At 36.8% G+C, this 20,393-nt stretch overlaps 1 protein-coding gene across 1 annotated transcript; it reads right to left on the bottom strand.

Moving 5' to 3' along the window:
- Positions 1-304: 304 nt before the first annotated feature.
- LOC131925766 (interferon-activable protein 205-A-like) lies at positions 305-19,520 on the bottom strand. The gene is made up of 7 exons (XM_059281119.1): positions 19,266-19,520; positions 9,255-9,545; positions 8,221-8,333; positions 7,568-7,726; positions 3,615-4,037; positions 2,041-2,229; positions 305-1,274 (listed from the first exon to the last, which is right to left on the bottom strand). The coding sequence occupies exons 2-7, from the start codon at positions 9,520-9,522 to the stop codon at positions 1,134-1,136; spliced, it is 1,293 nt and encodes a 430-aa protein (XP_059137102.1). The 5' UTR covers positions 9,523-9,545; positions 19,266-19,520; the 3' UTR covers positions 305-1,133.
- Positions 19,521-20,393: the final 873 nt, after the last annotated feature.

The following is a 20,393-nucleotide window of genomic DNA, read 5'->3' as shown; positions in this document are numbered from 1 at the left end:
TATTATCTATATGCATGTTTTTAAGGTATGGGAGTGTCAAATATGTTGATTTCCATATCATGAAATATTGAAAACTATAATATTTTGTCTATTATTTTGTAAAGACAATCAATTTTTCAGTATGGTTTTGCATTTAAAATACAGAGGAACTGCTGTTCAAAAACAATAAGTAATCTAGAAAGCTGCTTTTGGACCAAAGTAAGAAGCAAGTAAGTGGAAAAAGGAGAGTTTATTCAAGCATATTTTTCCAAGAAAAATCATTTTAATGGGACAAATTCTATATTCATAGTACTATAAATCCCATTTCACATCTTAAAAATAAGGAAAAAATCAGATAACAGGCTAAAAAGAAAAGAGCTAAACCACAAACTTTCTAAAGAGAGCGAAACGTACAATCTTATGGTGTTGAGCCTGGAAAAAGCTTCTTAGATAAAATCAGAAAAAAAAGTGAACTGCATTTACAATGCTTCAAGGAGACTGGCAGAAGCTGTACGAGTTGGCACTCCAGCAGCAATGGGTGCCTGTTCTCTTTCCTCCACAGCCTCACCAGCATGGGCTGTTCCTTGTTCTCCCGATCTTAGCTGTTCAGACAGGTTTCAGATGAAATCTCAAAATAGTTTTGATTTGCATTCCCTGATGACTGAGGATGTTGAACATTTCTTTAAGTGTTTCTCAGTCATTTGAGTGTCCTCTTTTGAGTGTTCTCTGCTTTGTTCTTCACCCCATTTCCCGATTGGGCTATTTGTTTTCTTGGTTTTCTAGATTTTTGAGTTCTTTATAGGTTTGGGATATTAGCCCTCCACCAGCAGTGCAGTTGGCAAAAGTCTTTCCCCATACTGTGGACAGCTTCTTTGTCTGAATGATGGTATCATTTTTTCTTCTTTTTTTTATTAAGAAATTTTCTATTCATTTTACATACCAGCTACAGACACCCTCCCCTCCCTTCTCCCACAACCCAGCCTTTCCCCCATCCTTTTAAAAAAATTATTATTTCTACACTTGAGAATTTAAGATCAAGTGTTACTTTCATAGCAAAAGAGAACAATAAGAAATTTTGAAAATGAAAATACGTAATCACAAATCAGATATGGAAACTGTTAAATGCTTGGATGTACTACTAAAGCTGTTGTTTATTACCAATTGCTTGGTGTCTCTATTTTAAAAAATTCACTGTTAGAAGCACTGAATTGATTTAGTGGGTAGCTGCTTTCTTCTTCATCTTTTGGGTTCAAATGGGTAGTGGGTATTTTCTTTTTTCTCCTAGCCTTGGTGACCTGGAAGGAGACAGAGAGAGATACTATAAGATCCTAGCAATTGAGCTAAAGCATTGTTTATATCTCTCCAGTCACCCATCCTTGCCTATTGCCCTCAAGGGCCTTACATGACCTTTTGCCCTCTCAAAGGCTATTGATCTTCTCTGCTTCATCTTCTTCATTGTATTACCTTATTTTGAGCTACCCTTTTCCAACTATGTGTTCCTTGAAGAGAAGGCTCTTCATACTCAACATGACTTTGAGTAGGTTGGATATTTCCATATGTAGTGAAATTAATAGTGTTGATCCATTCTTAAGTATGTTTTTATGCCATTTCTATTTCCTAGACCCATTTAGGAAAGTAGTACCTACTCATTTCCTATGAAGTGCTAAACACTGTGATAACTCATAAATGTATAAGCATTTCTTCCCTTAAAATCCAGTTTAAGAGTTAAACTTTCCCCAATGTCAGCCAACTCCTAATTGTTAAAGCTGGCATTCAAATCAAAACTCTTGCTCTTGATCTCTATTCAAATGTATTTCTATGTCAGTCTAACTTCTTTATGCATCTTGTTACTTTACATATATACAATATTCTTTGAATTATTTCTTCAATATCCATTTTTTAAAAAATCTTCCCCATAGAAATGGGTATAAAGACATCATCTGAATTCTGTACTCCACAGACATAATTACCTATGTAACATAATGAAAATTTCATGTTTGGAGTCCTAAAAAAATATGTCAATTTCCTCTTTGGTTAATCTGTTCCCTGTCTTTTTCCTACCTTAATGAAACTGTGATCACCACACATCAACTTCAGTTGCTTGTCAATTGTTTTCAGTTGAAAGCAGAAGAGTTGAAGTTTATCTCCTTCCTCACAGTTGATGTTGTACCATTTTCCATTCCCTACAACTTCTATATTTCCTGAATCATCTTTTACTTCATAGATTGTGTTCTTTGAGTTCACCGTTTTCTGCAAAAGTAAAATTAACATTCCTTTTCTGAAAGTCATCATATTCACAGTTGTTATACATTCAAAAAAGACATTTTATGACAAAAATCACAGGAAAATATGAAATCTGTTACAGACACAGGCATACAGGTATTTTCACTGACGTCTTCCCAAAGAATTTTCTCTTATCCCTGCAATGATTTACTTTTGTTATCTAGATTTGTGCCTGGAAATGTTAGGACAATAAATGCTCTTCCTGTTTTTCACTACTCCCTCTTCCTCACCAGTCTGGATTCTCCATAAACAACCCTGTTTTATCTCAGGAATCAGAACTTCGGGCAACCATCTTTATGTCTTCTGCTTATAAAGGGATGAATGAGAATTTGCTCCCATTTCCATTCATTCAATAGTTTAAAGGGAAATCTACAGACAGGTAAGATCCCAGCAATTCATTCATTTAGGCCTTCTCTATTTACTTACCTCTTTCTAGTGTTGTATTCAAGTAAGTCAATGTCCCCCAATTCGTAGTGTATGAGCTTCACAATTCACTGTATTGTGTTCATAAGCATAGTCTCTAAAGAGCGTGCTATAAAGTAGGTGTTTACAGTGAAGGAGCTTTTAAAAGAAGATTTAAAGAGGCTTAAAGTTGTCAACGTTATAAAATATTTGCTGAGCTCACCAAGGTTGTCATTTTTTTTTAAAAACTGAATCCTACTACCCTGAATTTGGGGATTGATGCACCAATGAGATGTCTGTATATATTTTCACTTGTAAACGAGAAAACTAGATTTACTTTCCTTCCAAAGGTCATTTAATACAGTAGTTCTTAGTTGCTAAGGTCTTCAGAAATAATAAGATAATTGAATAAGATACAAGAGTAATAATTAAGTGGTTAAACAACTATCTGCAGAGATAGTGAATTCATTATACTGAATGTTTTTGGATTTGTGAGGATGCCAGTCAATCTATTTATTACTACAAATGCATATCACAATAAATATTCACCCTTGTTCAGGGAAGCTATAGAAATAGTGTATAGAAAGAAAATAATAAGTATTATATAGTAGTGGTATTGCTTAAAAAATTGAGACAGTTGGCATGCCCCTGACCTGTGTCCTGAACCATTCCTTCTCATTGTGGCTGAGAGTAGGAATTGTAACTAGCAAAATAAAATTTGTTGGTAAGTCATTTTCAGAGAGCTATTTCAGAGATATCTTAAGAAGTAGGCTGTGAAAGGGTCACCCACTCTTATTCTCTAATACATGGTGGAATGATTTCACCTTCTATCCCTAGCCGAGGTAGGGTTCTGTTTTACAGTATTGCCATTAAGCTGTGACTGGAAAGTTATCATATTTGATTCCAGGTGTTTGTGTAGAAAAATTATAAGACAAGTTTTCAGGCATTACCTTGTGTAATGTAAACAACCCATAAAATAGCGTTCCAGCTACACCCTTGTGAATATGACAGATCTTGGGAGTTTCATTTGCTCTTTTGATAAGACGTTTGGGGACTTCAATCTTTTGGTCAGGACCAGCATCACACACAGTTGAAGCTTCATTTATCACCAGGATTCCTTTGAACTTGATGTAATTGGAGATGACAATGATATTTCTTTTTGTGAACTTCTCTTTTAGGTTGATGTTGAAAACTTTCACATGGAAATACTCATTCACAGTGGCCACTGTGGCGTGAAACATTTTCTTTACTTCGTGTTCTGATGACTCATATACAAATGGGTTTATTGCATTGAGCACCATCACTGTCATGGCGTCCTTTTGGAGAACAGCACCTCTGGCAATGCTCTGAGTTTGGATCTGTGTCTTTTGGTTCTGAGTTGGACGAACACAGGGATATAAACATGTAAGTTTACCAGCAAATATAATTTATCCTTCACATAAAATAAATCACAATCTCCAGATTGGTTCTAACAATTTTTATGTATTTATATCACTATGAATAAGCTAAAGAAGAACTCTTTCATTGTCCAAAAGGCTAATGAATGAAAGCAGTGGGCTTCAGCCACAGAAGTTTGAACACTCTCACTAAAATAAGAGGATTTGTTCTAACAGGAAGCAAGATGTTCAGCATGAACACAGAACAAGAATTTGAGAGCAATTTTTGAAGTACTTAAGTGAAATTATAATTAATTCAAATATATCCTTTACTTTTATGGCCAAAGAATATAAAAGGGGAAAGTTAAATATTGTTGATAATATAGAATGGTAAGTATAAATCATACAGATGACATAGGACTCTAGTTACCACTGAACTATCTGGGATTACTCTGAGGGTACAAATTACAGTATATCTCCTCTGGATATACCAATCTGCTATAATTAAATGATCAAAACCAACGTGAGCCTGCCCTCAGGCACCTCTTTTAAATGGGATCAAGTACAGTTAGTTACTATGGTTAGAGCCATGTCCTTACGCATGGATAGAGTGGATGGAGAGTTTTCCTCAACAGCAGGGATTTGGAAATCCAGAGAGATAGTGATAGGCATCTAATCACTTTTCTACACGGTGTTCTGAGCTCAATGGGTTTCAACAGAGTATTTCAATAAAGGGAAGATTGCCTAACTCTAAGACAGAGTATGAAAAGCTATGAACTTCATAGATTTGAGTGTAAGTGTTGTTGTCTCCACAGACCCAAGTGAAAGAAAATAATACAAGTTATCATGTCACAAACAGTCATCACCTATGAGTGATTAGAGTTGACTTGAATCTGATTTTTTCATCAGTGTAACCAAGTAGTACAACATAAAAATCAAAAAGCAATATAGTTAGTGGTAGTGATGGTTGTATAAGTAAACAGTAGCAACGACTAGATTTAAATTAATAATAAAGTTATAGGATATGCATAAGATAAAATAGTGGGTTATTATGAAGTCCTCAAAATGATCCTTAATGCACCCATTTTAAGGATAATCACTGAAAGTGGTACTGAGATTATGGTAGTAGATATTCAATCTAAAATGAATTATTTAAAAAAGAAACATAAATACTGATGTAGTCACTGAATATTCTATTCATTTTAACTTAGGGACTTGAAAGATAGTCCTGATATGTTTAATTGGAAAAACAAGTAATAAAGTAATAGCTATTGTAAGATGTTACACTAGAAATTTTTCCATGTAATTACAAAACTATCTGAAAAATACTAAGAAAAACCTTTAAATTACATGAATGGTAAAGTTTGCAGTGAGTAAAAATTGCTTCTGTTTTTGCCTAACTGGCTGACTATATTTCCTCAAGTGAGAAAAAAAGGAGGAGGGGGTAAGGAAAGAGGGATAGAGAGAGGAAAGGGTGAGTCCAGAGAATGGATGCTGATGTTGTGGTTTTCCTTCTGTGACAAATCATTTATTCTTTCAATGAGAACTCAGAAAAAAAAAGAGGCATCAATCATCTCATTTTTCATGTGTCATGAGAATAACATTGACTTGATACTGGAGAAATACTTGACAGTCCAAAGTGAAAGTAGCCTGACCCAGGAAGAGTAAAGATGAAATAATCAGTTGTAGCTCACTTCCTTTTGCTCTCAGTTTCTCATGAATTGACTCCTCTTGAATTTCCAAAAATTCTTTAATTTTCCTCACTATGTATTTTTCTCCCAGAATTGGTATTTTTCTATTATTTTTACTTAAAACCTTTTTATATAATATGTATTGATCATGATTCCCCTCCCCCTACGCCTCCCAGATCCTCCTCCCTCCCCATTCAACTTTGTGTTCCTTCTCTCACTCTCAAAAACTAAAACAAAATGAAAAGATGGAAAATAAAACCAAGCAAAACAGAAAGAAAATTCCCAAACAATAAAAAGTAAAAACCATCCCCCACCCCGCACCCACACACAGTCTTATTGTGTTGGCCAACCTCTCCCGGGCATGGGGCCTGCTCAGACTGTGGTGGACAGTGTTTATTGGAGAAAACTGATTTTTCCCTTTGTTAGTAGATATCAGCTGAAAATAGCTTCTTGGTTAGGGTTGGGACTTTTTGTCCACTTCCTCCTCTCAGTTCTGGGACCCCAGGTGGCTTGAATCTGTGCTTTTTTAATGTGTGCCGCCATGGTCTCTGAGTTCATATGTGCATCAGTCCTGTTTGTCTGAAAGACACTGTATCCTTGGAGTCAGGCACCAGCTCTGGCCCTTACACTCTTCCATCCTCCCCTTCCACATAGATCCTGAGTCTTGAGGAGAGTGATTTGATGAAGACAACCAACTGAGGGATGAATACTCTAAAGTCACTCACTATCTGCACATTAGCCAGTTGTGGGTCTCTGTGTTAATTTCCATCTATGGCAAGAAGAAGCTTGTCTAATGAAAGGTGAATGAGGCACCGCTCTATAAATATGACAGCATGTCATTAAGAGTCATAGTATTACTATGTTCCTTTAACAGAATAATAAAGAGTAGTAGGTTTCTCACAGGCCCATGGCCTACCTAGTCTCAGATTCTTGGCTGCCTTGGTAATGTCAGTTATGGGTTCCATCTCATGGAGTGAGCCTTAAATTCAGTCAAAAAGTGGTTGATTACCCCCTTTTCACCTATGTTATCACTTTGTTTTGTGACATCTCAGTCTCACAAGACACCTATCAGAGCCTTAACTGATATGGACAGCTCTCATCTTTCCTTCTTAGTTGTGCTGATTCTCACTTCTACACTTCTGGAAATTTCAGGTCTGTAAGTATCTATAGAAAAATAGGACAACCATAATCTTACAATACACAGTAAAATGGGGGAAAACATTAGTTATGTGTCAAAACTGGTAATAAAACAAGTATCTTTAACTCAAGTAAGCACTATCCATTTTTAACCTAGTGTGGATAGGGCTTCTGGGAGTATGTATTTAGGATAGAGCAAGATACTAACATTAAAATTCAGAAGATGGATGTGTTTGGATACTTACATGCTTTTGAGCTGGAGTGAAAATATAGTGTGACAAAAATTCTGAAGAAAGAAGTAGCCCTGATTGGTGTTGAAGAAAAGTTATTAGCAGGTTAGTCGTATAAAAGGAAGAGATATGTGATAGTGCAAGAGAGAAGAAATAAAGCCCATTCCTACTGAAACTTGTGTGTGCTAGAATATTCACCTCTCTCCCTGTCAGGGACTAACACAAGCCTTATTGTCAGAAGAAATGCCAAATTCATCAAGTTTTCCCAGGGCAACACAAGATTATGGTACAGAAAATTCTATTTGTATCACCTATATTTCTATGCCTGTTTCTGTCTTTGTATGATGATCTATATCATAATCAACCTCTGTGTATTTTTAATTAATTAAATCTCAGTGATAAGTGCATGACATGGTCAGAACATCAAGATCTGATTCTGATATTTGGATATGAGGCAGAAAACTAGTACCTTAGCCAAAGGCATGTTGGATGAAGCTGAAGATGAGACCTGGAGCACTGGGGACTGGCAGCTGGCTGTCGATTCCTCAGGACAGGGAGGGTGATCTGGTCCTTCAGACTGCTTGGTCCTTTTTGCTCCAGTCTTTTCTTTATTAATACTTTTTCTTTTCTGAAAATATATCCATTGGCCTGTTAATGAGTCTCAGTATCAAGTGAACAGAATGCATCTTTATTATTAGGTAGTAGATTTATTATGCCTGAGTATGCTGGGAACTCGAAGGATGAACATGAACCCTCTCACCAGGTCTAAAATACGATCATAAATAGTCATAAAATGTGTGCATAACTGGTTTAAATAAATAAAGAGAGGGGGGAAAGTTATATACACATTTTTTTCTGACATACCTTTTGGTAGGACATAATAGAATTTGAATTTGAAAACTATGGTGGGGAAACATAAACACCATTGTTCTAGCTGATTTTAAAGTTCACGGCTTTCTAGTAGGAGTGAACACATATTATGCTGCATGACCACTTACCATGAGTTTCAATAAAGCTTGACAATAAACTAATAAAGCAATGAGTCCTTGATGGACAGAGTGGGGAAGAGGCACTGCTGACCCCTCTGTGGACTGCCAGCCCGCTGCTGTTCCTCAAGCTCACCTGAGCTGTGGGAGTTTCTCCTCCATCAGATGCTACGGTGTTGCTGGTAGTCGATGTGGGTGTATCAGAGCCTGCTTCTTGCTTCCTTTTTCTCAGTGGGGATTTTCCTTTTACTAGAATGGGTATAATTTTTATCACAACAAATGCATGAAGAAAGAGCCCAATAAACCAACACAGAGAACTTGGAACCATCTAGTTTTCCTGCCATTTTCTCTCCATTGCATTCATATCTATGTTTATTCTATTAGTTTACTGTGGGGGCACACCACTAAAGGCACAGCCTTGGACACAGTCTCCACTACTTGATGTTTTCATTACTTGTCTCCTCTAAAATGAGAAAATCCTTCCTGTCCTTGAACCCGTGTCCATCAGCTAAGCTTTTCTCATTTCCATTCTCCAAAAAATCCAAATTTTTATCACACTGACTAGTCATGTTTTGTGTATAATACTCTCAAATCATAGAAAGCAATGAAAGGAAATCTGATATAAACTTTGCAATGTAAATTGCAGTTTCAGATCTTCATTATGCTACATGCTGGGGTCAGAGTTGTGTACCCGTATATCTAGTACTTTTTAAATCCAGTGACTTTATAAAGAGAAGCTTCTTCACATCTTTAAGATGCAGACTTCTACTTAAATATTAGATAATATTTGTTAGCAGAAAAGATATTAATGAACGGGTAAGATTGTTGAGTATTAAATTTAGTGTATTTATATGCTTTAAATGATTTTTTTGTTGTTTCCTTTTATCATTTTATGGTTTCACTACCATGTTGGGTATTCTAATCTATGTCAACAACTGCTTCTTACTTTATTTACCTCCAATGTAAAAGAAGTTTATTCTGAAATATACCATATTTCTTTGTGAGAAAGCATTTCTTGAAATCAACTTGTTGACATCTGAAACTCTTCAACCCCCATAATGTCTAAGGCACACAGTGGTAAAGCAACATATCAGCTCTGATTGCTACAGGAAGCCAGAAAGTTTAGGGAGGGAAGAAAAGGGATGAGTGTCCAAGGTGTTCCCATGTTACCTTTTGCTCTCTCTGTTCTAAGCCTTTTAGCAAGGTTTTCAAGTTCTTTAATTCTTTGACACACTTCTATCAGCTTGTTCAGTCCAGCATCTTTTGGGAATGTGTCCTCCATCAGGTCAGCTATCTGAATTTTGTCATAGTCATCTTGCATCTTTTTTGTTAGCTTTAGTTCTTGTCTTAGTAAGGACTTGATTTTCCTAAACTGGTAGTCATCCACATCCACATCCTCTAACCCTTGTTGAAGAACAATTGTCTTGTATTCACTCATTATCTCTAAAATTATGGACAATCCTAAAAGATGAAAATGGACATAGGATTACAAACATATACAGACAATTCCAAAACATTCATATTCCTGTGTGAGTGAATGACTGCAATTGATAATGTCCATAACTGCATGTGAGAGAAAAACTGAGTTAAATACCAGCTGTGCCACGGTGAAGACTGGATGTAGAACTTCTGTATTAATAAACAAGTCTAAGATATTCTTCCCCATTAGCCCTGTTAGGTGACTTAGACCAGTGGCAGTTGTGGTGGAAGAAAAAAGTTGGAATCAGTAATTGTTGCAGTGTTTAGAGTCTGGGCTATGAGTGTTTATATCCTGAATCCCTTTTCCATTCTTGGTTGGTTCTGGAGCCTGTCTATTGGTGAAATTATTAAGGCCACTCCACATAGTTAAAAGGGAGGTTTATTTTGTGGGGTAACCTACAAGTGAATGGATAGTTTACAGAGTCTGTGAAAGGCGTGGCACAGTCCAGCAGTGTTCTCTGGAGAACTCTGCTTGGTCTACCTCTAGCGTCCAGGGTCCAGGAACTAAGAGAGCCCATGCATCTGGATCCCGGGTCTTCAGCGTCTTCTCTCAGCCTCGCTTTGTAGGTGTGACCATTACCGAAGCCTCAATGGGGGTTGGAGCTTCCAGGTCAAAGCTGGAATGGCTACCCACCACATCTCCCCCTTTTGTCTAAATAAGAAAGTTCTAACCTAATACAAGACTATATACAAAGGAATGGTTATCAAATATTGTTCACGAGTAATGAGGGATAATGACCTAGATACAATGGAACTACAACCAATGCGAACAATATCAAGCAAGAAACACATACTAAAATCCAGGGAAGTCTAGAGTGTGGGTAAATGGCATGTTACAAAGATCATTTCAAAAGGTGCTTCCAGGTCAAAGCTGGAACGGCTGCCCACTACACCTGTCCCTAGATATCTACCTGTGAATTTCTGATTTTTCCCATTCTAAAGCGATCTATACACAAATGGATTGCATCCAACTACAGTGTAGCTGGATGAACAATGACTGACGTCACATGACCATGCTGAGCCACTGACCCTTGTCCACTAAATTTTCCATCAAACACCCTCATTAGCATCCTGTCTCTCCTGGGCTTGGATTGTGATCTTTGGGTTCTTTATGCTCATATCACTGTCAATTTCTCCAACATCTACATACTTTACAGAGCAACACCTTAGTGTTTATTGGATGGAATTGTGTCTGTAGTTTCTTGATTTTTATCCTTTCAGGATTGACTCAGTTGTTCTTATTTGTTCATAGACACAATTTTCTACCTCCACATTATGTTTAAATCCTCCCCAGACCTTTTAACGGTTTCCTAATTTATTAAAAAATATTCCTTCCTCCTAATATGTATTGGAAGACCTTGAATAATTGGCACTCTTCCATTTAAGTTTATTTTTACTCCTGAGATCATATGCTTCAAAATATAAAATATACTCCTATTGTCAAGGTTTATGGTATGTCTAATTTCTTTTTCATTGTTTAGAAAGCCATTCTCACATTTCTTTCTCTGTGTACTTTTCATAAACTTTGCAAACTTTAGAGTTAAGTGGGGTGTGTGATGAAAGGATATGATTGTAGAAGAAATAGAGAGGAGTAACTAACACTAATTAAGTTTCAAAAACAAAGTGAGAAACCTATTACTATAGAAGTTTCCATATATAAAATCTTCTATCTATCTTCTATCTTCTCCCCTCTATTTCTAGCTATCTAAATATCTATATATCAAGAATTCACATGAAGCTTGGCGGTGGTGGTGCACACCTTTAATCCCAGCACTTAGGAGGCAGAGCCAGGTAAATCTCTGCGAGTTGGAGGCCAATCTGGTCTACAGAGCAAGATCCAGGAAAGGCACCAAAACTACATGGTGAAACTCTGTCTTGAAAAGAAAAATATTTAAGAAAAAAAATTCATGTGAAGTTACTGTATAATGGACAACAATGTTTCTACTAGACACCACAGGTTAACAAAAAGCCCAGTGCTAGGAGTGAATTTGCTCTCTTGAAGTTATTGGCCAGTCAGTTCTCATAGACCCCCCAACATATAGCCTATTGACAATGCTCTTGGATAACATTCCACAACTTTATGGTAAGACTCTATTGCAGAAGACACCACATTCTTGAGTCACAGAACATGGAGAAATCAACTTGATACTCACCTGGAGGCTTCATCCCTACTGACTAGATTTTCCAATTCTGGAAAGTACTAGGCACAGTACTGGAGTAACAAAATAATCATTAACTTTACTCAGTTGTGGATGCCTGCAGGTAGAGTAAGAACCCGTCTGACAACATGCTCACTGGTGCAGCAGTGGCATCAATGTTGTGGGGTTAACCATCCATTTTGTGATTTGGTCTAAGGCCTGTATGAGTGGAAACCCCTACCTGGCACCATTACTGAGACTGAAACCTGCAAATGGACTACTCATAGTCCCTAATGGAGAACATCCTAATTTTATGCTGTCAAATAGGAGTAGAATTAAACTTATTATTATGTCCACAGGTCTTTCAAACCTCATCACAGAAATTTGTAAGGAATTAATAACAAAAATTAGAAAATTAGAAGCAAGAAAAAATTGTCTTTCTGGAATTTTCCAAAATTTCCCCATGGAGAGAGTGTTCTGCTCTGCAGTTCATTCACATTTTAAATACTTCTGTGATGATCTTCAGAGAATGGAATGAGTCCAATAATCTAATTCAATTTTTTGGTACTTTAGTTTTGAAATCATGCCTGTATGACCTCAGTTTAACTGGATATTAAATATCTAGGTGTGTCAATTGCTTCCCCTTTTTTTGGAGAAAAATTGAACATCCTCCATGCTAAAGAAATCCAAGGTTAAATAGAATATCCACACAAGGACACATGATAGGGAAGATAAAGAGTATTAAGAGAAAGACATACTCTGTAAGACGTAAGACATTAAAAAATAGATCATTTATATATTTAAGGAGGAGATTGAAGTTGATTGTCAACAATGAAACTACCTTCTTCAGAGCAGCATTCTAATTTTCATACAATACTGATCTCCCGGCCCAGGGAAAATGAAAATAGAAAGCTTTTATTTGGGTTGGTGTTAGTGAAAACACAACTGTTTCAAATATAACCAGATATGTGATGACAAAGACTTGTGTAATTTTTATGGGTTCCATTTATATGAGAACCCTCATTTTGTTATTGAAGTGTTATTGTTTTGAATTTGGACTAATCATCCAAACTTCAGTAGAATTTCCAGTATTACACAACATAGTATACATGCATCAATGCCAATCTATGCCCACTAGATTCTGGTATCAGTACGTGTCCATCCTCAGTCCTGAAAAGCTAAAGACTTGAAATGTTCAGTTTCTTTTAAACACCTAAAGTCTCTTCCAAATGTCAAAGCCTCTCTAAAATATTCTCCAAGTCTCTCTAAAATTCCAAAGTCTTTAAAAATTCAAAGTATCTCAACTGTGAGCTCTTACAAAATAAAAAAAATCAGTTACCTACATTGTTTTTCCAAGTTGGAAAAAACAGGTTATAATTTCATTCAAATCAAAGTAAAATCAAATTCTATAGTGTAAAAGGATTCTCTGGTATGCTAAGGGCCTTGGCAGCTCCATTTCTCCTGCTCTTCCATTCAAACACACACAGTGGTTCTCCTGTGCTTAGATTACCTCTCTCCACACACATCTTTAGTGTCATCCCATGGTACTGACATCTCAAAAATGCTGGGGTCCCTATGCTCCTGGTTTGTGTCTTCACCAATGATCTTTCATTGCCTTTCACAGTGACAAGCCTCAGCTATTCCTTATGATCTCATTTTGCCTCCCAAACTAGGACCACTTGGGTGAGTCTTTCACATTGCATAGTTTGTCTGTCAGCACAAGATATACCCTTGTTCCCCTCCAGACCACAGCTTCTGCTTCTGTGTATTGAGAGAGAGAAGACATTTCCCAGATTATACCTCAATAATGCTGGTCTCTTCTTAATCACAGCCAATTCTTGAGTCCCAGCTGACCAGAATCACAGATTTGTAGTTGAAAAAGTTCAGTGTCATCTGTAGATTCTTTAGGGCACTCTCAACCTTCCTTCTGAAACTTCCTTGCCAGGCCCCCATCATCTGCACTGCCCTCTGAATTATCTTGTAAATTACCATAATAGTTCATTAATCTCTAAGCACTCAATAGCTTTTACTCTCAAAGTTACAAAGTTCTTTCATAATCCTTCCTAAAACACAGTCAGGTGTGTCACAATAATACCCCAGAAACCCAGTATCAATTTTTCTCTTAGTTATAGATTCTGTTGCTGGGATAAAACACCATGACCAAAAACAACTTGGAAAGAAAGGGGTCATGTCATTTTACATTTCCACATCATAATCCTTTATTGAAAGAAGTCAGAGAAGGTACTTAAGGAACCTGGAGGTAGGAACTGAAGCAGAAGCAATGGGAAACACTGGTTACTGGCTTGATCTTCATGGCTTCCTCAGTAGTCAGGATGACCTGCGTATGAGTGGCACTGCCCCCAATGGGTTACACACTCATATCAATCATTAATCAATCATATGCCCTACACACTTTCTTATAGACAATTTTGAAGACAGCATTTTCTCAACTCAGGTATCTCTTTCCACATAATTTTATCTTGTGTCAAGTTGACAAAAAAAAAAAAACAATAAGAATATACCCTTAGAAAGAAATAATACTTTAAATGTTGGTTTTATATACCAATAATAGTGTACGGTATATATTTATATTTAATGTCTCTTGATAGGACAATAATAAGTAGCAACACAGAATATGTTTTGACCTAAATGTACAGATGCACACATACCCTATTCATGTGTATGTGAAAGAGCATACTCATCTGTGAAATTAAGAAAACCCAAAATATTTTGATAGATACAGCAGTATATTTCTCAATTCCTAAATTAAGAAGATATAAACATCTGTAACAAAATTAGAATGTTTGAGAAACATAAATGATACACTAAGAGAGATAACCTTACATATATATCTGAAATCAACTTCTACAATATTCTGCTAAAGTACATATTAAGAACTCTAAAGGGTACTTGAAAGCCTTTAAAGTATTCTAGAAGTAGGCAATAGAGATATACTTCTAATTAACTCTCACTCAGCTCCCTACATTTTGCACCAGAAATAAGAAACAAATGCAAACAATGTAAAACTAAAGAAAACAAACAACTTTCGAGATGACAGAAACTAACTCACTGTGACAGAGATAATGCTGACGTAAAAGATAATGATAAGGATAGCCATGGATGATTAAGAAAAAGTACTTGAATAACTTGAATCCGTGGACATTGTACTATACATGTCCATTGTGTCTCATTCTGGGCAATATCAGAATACTACAGTGTAGCTCCATGTCCTGATATATTTTCACTTAATATTATTTCACAGTAATTTCTTGATGTCACTATCCTATCATTTACCTAGTTGATTGCCACAGCCAACAAGTTCCTTGACACTCAACAGCCAAAATAACTAAAGCCTTCTCCTCAGTTCCGTGTACTCACACTTACACTTAGAAAGTTATTTTATTATCTGCCATAATCAAAATGCATATTTGATGGCTCAATCCCCATAAGGATGTAAAAAAGGATGTCTGCCATCTCCCTTAGCAAAGCATCAGAACCTAGCTGCTGTGGGTTCACTGCCCTGAGAGCAGCTGGCACCAGCCCTGATCCCTCCACTCTCCTCTGAAGGAAGCAGCACTGATTTCCCCTGTGACCTTGTGGGTTCCACAGAGCTCTCAACTCTTCAAAGGAGTGGCAAGACTAACCTTCTTGGAAATTTCTTCAGCAGTGTCCAGATCCTAGTTGGTCTGCAAGGCAAGAAGCAGGGCTAGTTTCATTTGTGTAAGAAGGCAAATCTCTCTAGATTGGACAGAGATGTTGCAAGCCCTGAACTGTCAAGAACACGAAGTAGTTTAAAAGACAGGAAGAACGACACTGGTCAGAGTCATTTCAATTTGACTCAAGTGGTGCAACCCTGAGTGTCTTGCACTGTGCTCTCTCTGGGGAGAGAAAGGCTGCAAAAGTGAAGCCTCCTCCCATTGGTTTTCCTGGCTAGTGTGATTGAAGGGTTTCCATCTTGTATACACCTCCCTACACTGAAAAACAAAGGTCTTCTGTGCTTAGCTGTTCTTCTTACATGTCTTCATAGACATGTCGTCATAGGTGGATGATCCAAGGTTAACTCTTCATGTCTAACACACTTTCCTTGGGTCACTGAGAAGCACATTCCTTTGAATAAAGGTAATTTATTAAGGGGAATGTGTGAGCCAACCAGACACCTCCTCTTTTCCTCAAAAGGTGGAGGTGGCAGGAGAAGAATTCAGCCAGTTCTATTGTCACAAAGAACAGAATGTGTTTCCTGGATAGATGATCATCACTGATGCAGGTACTCTTAGTTTAAGCGCTTATTAAAGCATTTCCTTAATTTTCATTAGTTACTAAGCCAGAAGATTGTTTAACCATTATCTTGCACATTTTGCCTTCAATTAATAGAAAGGAATTTGGCATTAGCTGCTGCTCTCTGGTCTATAGCAAAACTGTTCTTCCTTAGGTGACTCAGTTACTGAATGCATAGTGTTTCTCAATTACTTAGTGATAAAGGTAGTGGGCCTATTTCATGACAATATGGAAACCTTGAAAACGGGAAGTTCTGAACATGTAGTCAGACCAAGGACCTGAAATAACTTTGCCTTAATTACTATTCTGTTGAGGAAAATGAGGAGTCTCTGCTCTGTTGTAATACTGAGACATTGTTTTGTGTTGTGGGAGCCTCCTAACCAATCTACAAGCAGGATCATTGAACTACAGAATTTAGATTTGCACTGCTGGATTTTATTTTTATCTTTGTATTATTGTTCCTCTGCCCAAGTTCTATCCTTTTGAAATTAGAAATATGTGCCTCACTTTTTATTTTACAGGAGTCTATATTTACATTTAGGATACCCAGGATTTTTAAAAGGACTTTGGATTTCTATAAAGTGTTGAAAAATTTAAAGAATGTGGGATTTTAAAACATGGAACTATGTTTTATACTGTATTTGCATGAGCCCCTGGGGAACAATGAAGGGAAATTAGGATTTAAAAGAGATGCTTTCAAGTGAGAGGGGACAGAATGAAGTGGTATAAAGGTGTAAAGTGGAATACTGGAACAATATGGTTAAGTGCAATTGGAGAATGTGGGGCAGATTGTGGAGGGAATTTTTGATTAGAATTACAATTCTAATGACTTTTCAAAAAGTCATATGGAAAACTGCTACTGTATATACTTCATAAAATATGTACATATTCATATATAAAATTGTTTAAATGGAATTATTCTCCATTAATGAATAACAATGATCCTACTAGATACCAGGAGCTAACAAATGAATATCCTAGTGTCAATAAAATGTTACTTTGTTTGGAGTTGTTGATCAGTGAGGTCCCATGATAGCGCCTCTCAAACATACATGCACACATGCACACACTACAAGCCATTGCCAATGTTCTTGGTTTCCTTCCAGAACTCGATAAAGACATCACATACTTAAGTCATAGAACATGGAGACATCAGCTGGTAGTGACCCTGAAGTTACATTCCCATTAGTTAGCTTGTATAGTGCTGGGAGGTGCTATTCATACTACCAGTAAAGAAAAGTAGTCACCAATCTTACCCTTCTTCTTAGGAATCCTTGAAGAAGAGGGGGAAGAAAAAAATTTAAGAGCCAGAGATAGTGGATGACTACAGGGATACAGTCTGCCAAACACAGCTGGGCAGTTGCACATATAAACTCAGAGTAATTGTAGAACATCATAAGACTTGTGCAAATTTAAGCCAAACAAAATTCCAGCATGAAGTAAAGGGAGGTGGACACAAATTCCCATAACCAGCTAAGGAATATTTGTCATTTGATGGCTGCTGGGAGAGGGAGAATCATTCTTATTAAAGGCATGGCCCATGGTTGGCTGATCACAAACTCTACTTGATGGGTTTTAAAAAAAAGGAGATAAAAAGTTTGGTGGGTAGGGAAGGGAGTGTATATCTGGAGGGAGTTGTAGGAGGGGGTGAATATGGACTAAGTACAATGTATGAAATTCTCAAAGAACTAAAAAAAAGTGAGAAAGAAACAAAATACAAAATACAGTTCTTCTAAAATGAAAAATGCAAACTTGCCTAGGCACACATATGCTTCAAAATAAAGACCTGATTTTTTGAAGGTAAAAGAGGAAGTTCATAAGATGGTTGAGGGACAGACAGAAGAGAACATACAGTCTGTTGATGTAAGATAGACACATCCCACAGTGAAATGGCGGGAGCAGAAGCAGAACAGAAACCTGCTGGTTACCAGCCCATAATGAAGGACCTAATCAGTCCAGTGAAAACTTCTGTCAAATGTAATTTAAGAAATGTGTCCCTAGGTTGTTAATAAAACATACCTTAACAGTGGAAAAATCCAAAATTAATTAAAACTAAAGACAATCCTGTTTATCTGCATTAGTGGAGCTTTAATAGACTTGAAAGTAAAAACTCTGATCAAATACCAAATATGATAAACCTTCTCATCCTAGAAGGATATAATAGTTCTAATTATGGAATTAGCTACTAATGATTATGCCTGCTATTTGTTATTATTTTGTTTCTTCACAGTTCTTCACAGTAAAATCATGGAATATATTTTCATATAGTGCACATATCCACACACAGGCATGCATCATATATATTCAGTGTCTGTGAGAGCACACAAGTCTGTGAATTTGAAAAAGATCAGAATGAGAACCAACAGTTTTGTGGTCAACACAACAGTGTATTAATTACTCAATGAATAAGGTGAAAACATCTGTAAAAGATTTAGAACTTTGAGCAATATAACTGGTAAACTTAGCAGGATGGGTCAAATACTTGTACAATACTGAAATCAACATTTGAATTATGAAGTTCAAGTACACATGGAGTACTATGTGAGGGGACACAGACAGCCTTTAAAATATTCTAAAAGTAGACAATAGAAGTATGTTTCTATTTAAATCTCCTTTAATCCATACATCTCATGATCAAAAACCAAAACAAATAAAATATAACCAGTAACTTCCACAATGACAGAAATTTTCTCTCAGTGACTAATTACTATTTTTAATACCTTGTGTGATGGGTAGAAAAAGAAGTATTAAAATGCTTATGAAAACTGTATTTGAATAACTGTGGTTCTGAATCTTAGAAAAATTTTAGTACACATATCTGTTGACTTTCATGCTGTGTACTATTAGGATTTTACAAGATAATTCATCTCCACGTGCAGATGCATTTACACTCAATACTACTTCACGGTAACTTTCTTATCACTACCTTGTGCTTTATGCAGTCATGTTCCACAGCCACCAGGATTCCATGTACTCTCCAGCCAAGACAACTAAAGCCTTCTTCTCACTTTCTATTTACTCATACCTACACTTAGAATGTTTATTTTACAATCTCCAGTTAATCAAAATGCATCTTTTATTGTCCCAATCCCCAGAGATGAAGAAACAAAGATGTCTGCCATCTTCCTGAATGAAGCATTAGACTCCAGCTGCATGGCTTCAGTGCCCTTAATGCAGCTGGAACCATCCTTGCTTCCCCCACCCTCCGCTGGAGGAACCACAAGTGATCCCTGTGTCTTATGGATTTCACAGAGCTATCTGCTCTTTATATAAGAGAGGCAGCACTTACCTTCTGGAAATGTCTCAGTAATGTCCAGATTGTAGATCTTCAACAGGGCAGGAAATAGGGCTTGTCTATCTCGTGTAGGAAGATAAATCTCTCAAAAAGTACACAGCAGGGTGTTGAAATCTCATTAAATGTTGAGAATATGTAATATTTACGAAATAACAGGGAAGACAAGGAAACTGTTTAAAGTAAGTTCCTAACTTCAGCAGTGCTAACTGTCTTACCCCTTACTGTCTCCCTAGGGAGGGTTGTAATGAAATTGGTCTCCACCCAGCAGTGTTCTTAGCTTTCGATTTCCCCAGCTTCTAAACCAGAACAGTTCATTTCCTGTTACTAATGTAGTTTCAAGAAAAAAAACCCACAAAAATAGAGTTTCTCTTTACTCAGTTATTTTTCTTACAAATATAAGTAAGCACAAAGCCCAACACTGAGCCTTTATATCCAACAGATTCATACGTGGGCCACTGGGAATCTTACTCTCATTTTAATGAAGATGAAATCACCAAGGGATAAAAGTGAGTCACTCAGCCATCTCACCTTCCTTTCTTGTCAGATTCTCTTGTTCCTCAAACTTGGTTGAACATTTCCTGGATAGGGAAAGATCTGTGATGAATTACTTTTGTTTAAGCACTTTCCAAAGCATTCATTAATTTATTGATGGTCCCCAGGCCATGAATTTCCAGAGCATAAATTTACAAGAAACATGTAACTCCAAACTCAGCTAAATAGGAAGTAATTTGCCATTACTTGCTGTGTGTATTACAGCTAAGCTGTCGTCTTTCAGTGATTAATAATCCTTTAGGCATCTTTTATGGGAAAACACATCAGATCATGGGCTATCTCTATAAAACTGAACTGAACTTTCTATATAGCACTGACAATACCGAAGCATTGAAAACTTATGAAAAGTTCTGGACTTCTGGTAGCTTCAGAGCCTAGAACAATCGTTTTCTGACTGATTTTTTCTGTTAAGGACAGTGGACGTTGTCTGCACTATTGTTACACCAAGGCAGGGAACAAATGACACCAATCAGTGGAGGCTAGTTTGAGAGCTTTAAAGGTGATCCACAAACAGGGTAATAACAATGGTAATAATCAACAGTAATGCCATCGTCTGGCCGTGGTCCATTG

This window comes from Peromyscus eremicus, chromosome 15 (genome assembly GCF_949786415.1).
Source record: "Peromyscus eremicus chromosome 15, PerEre_H2_v1, whole genome shotgun sequence".
In the NCBI taxonomy this organism is placed as follows: Eukaryota; Metazoa; Chordata; class Mammalia; order Rodentia; family Cricetidae; genus Peromyscus; species Peromyscus eremicus.
Note: the sequence above shows the minus strand (reverse complement) of the source record. Positions and strands in the feature narration are given on the sequence as shown.

Coding starts and splice junctions, on each gene's coding strand:
- LOC131925766 (XM_059281119.1), bottom strand. CDS start 9,522: ATGAGTGAATACAAGACAATTGTTCTTCAACAAGGGTTAGAGGATGTG. Junction 4,038..7,567: donor CCAACATGCCTTTGGCTAAG/GTACTAGTTTTC, acceptor CGTCCAACTCAG/AACCAAAAGACACAGATCCA. Junction 2,230..3,614: donor GGTTGTTTACATTACACAAG/GTAATGCCTGAA, acceptor TTACTTTTGCAG/AAAACGGTGAACTCAAAGAA.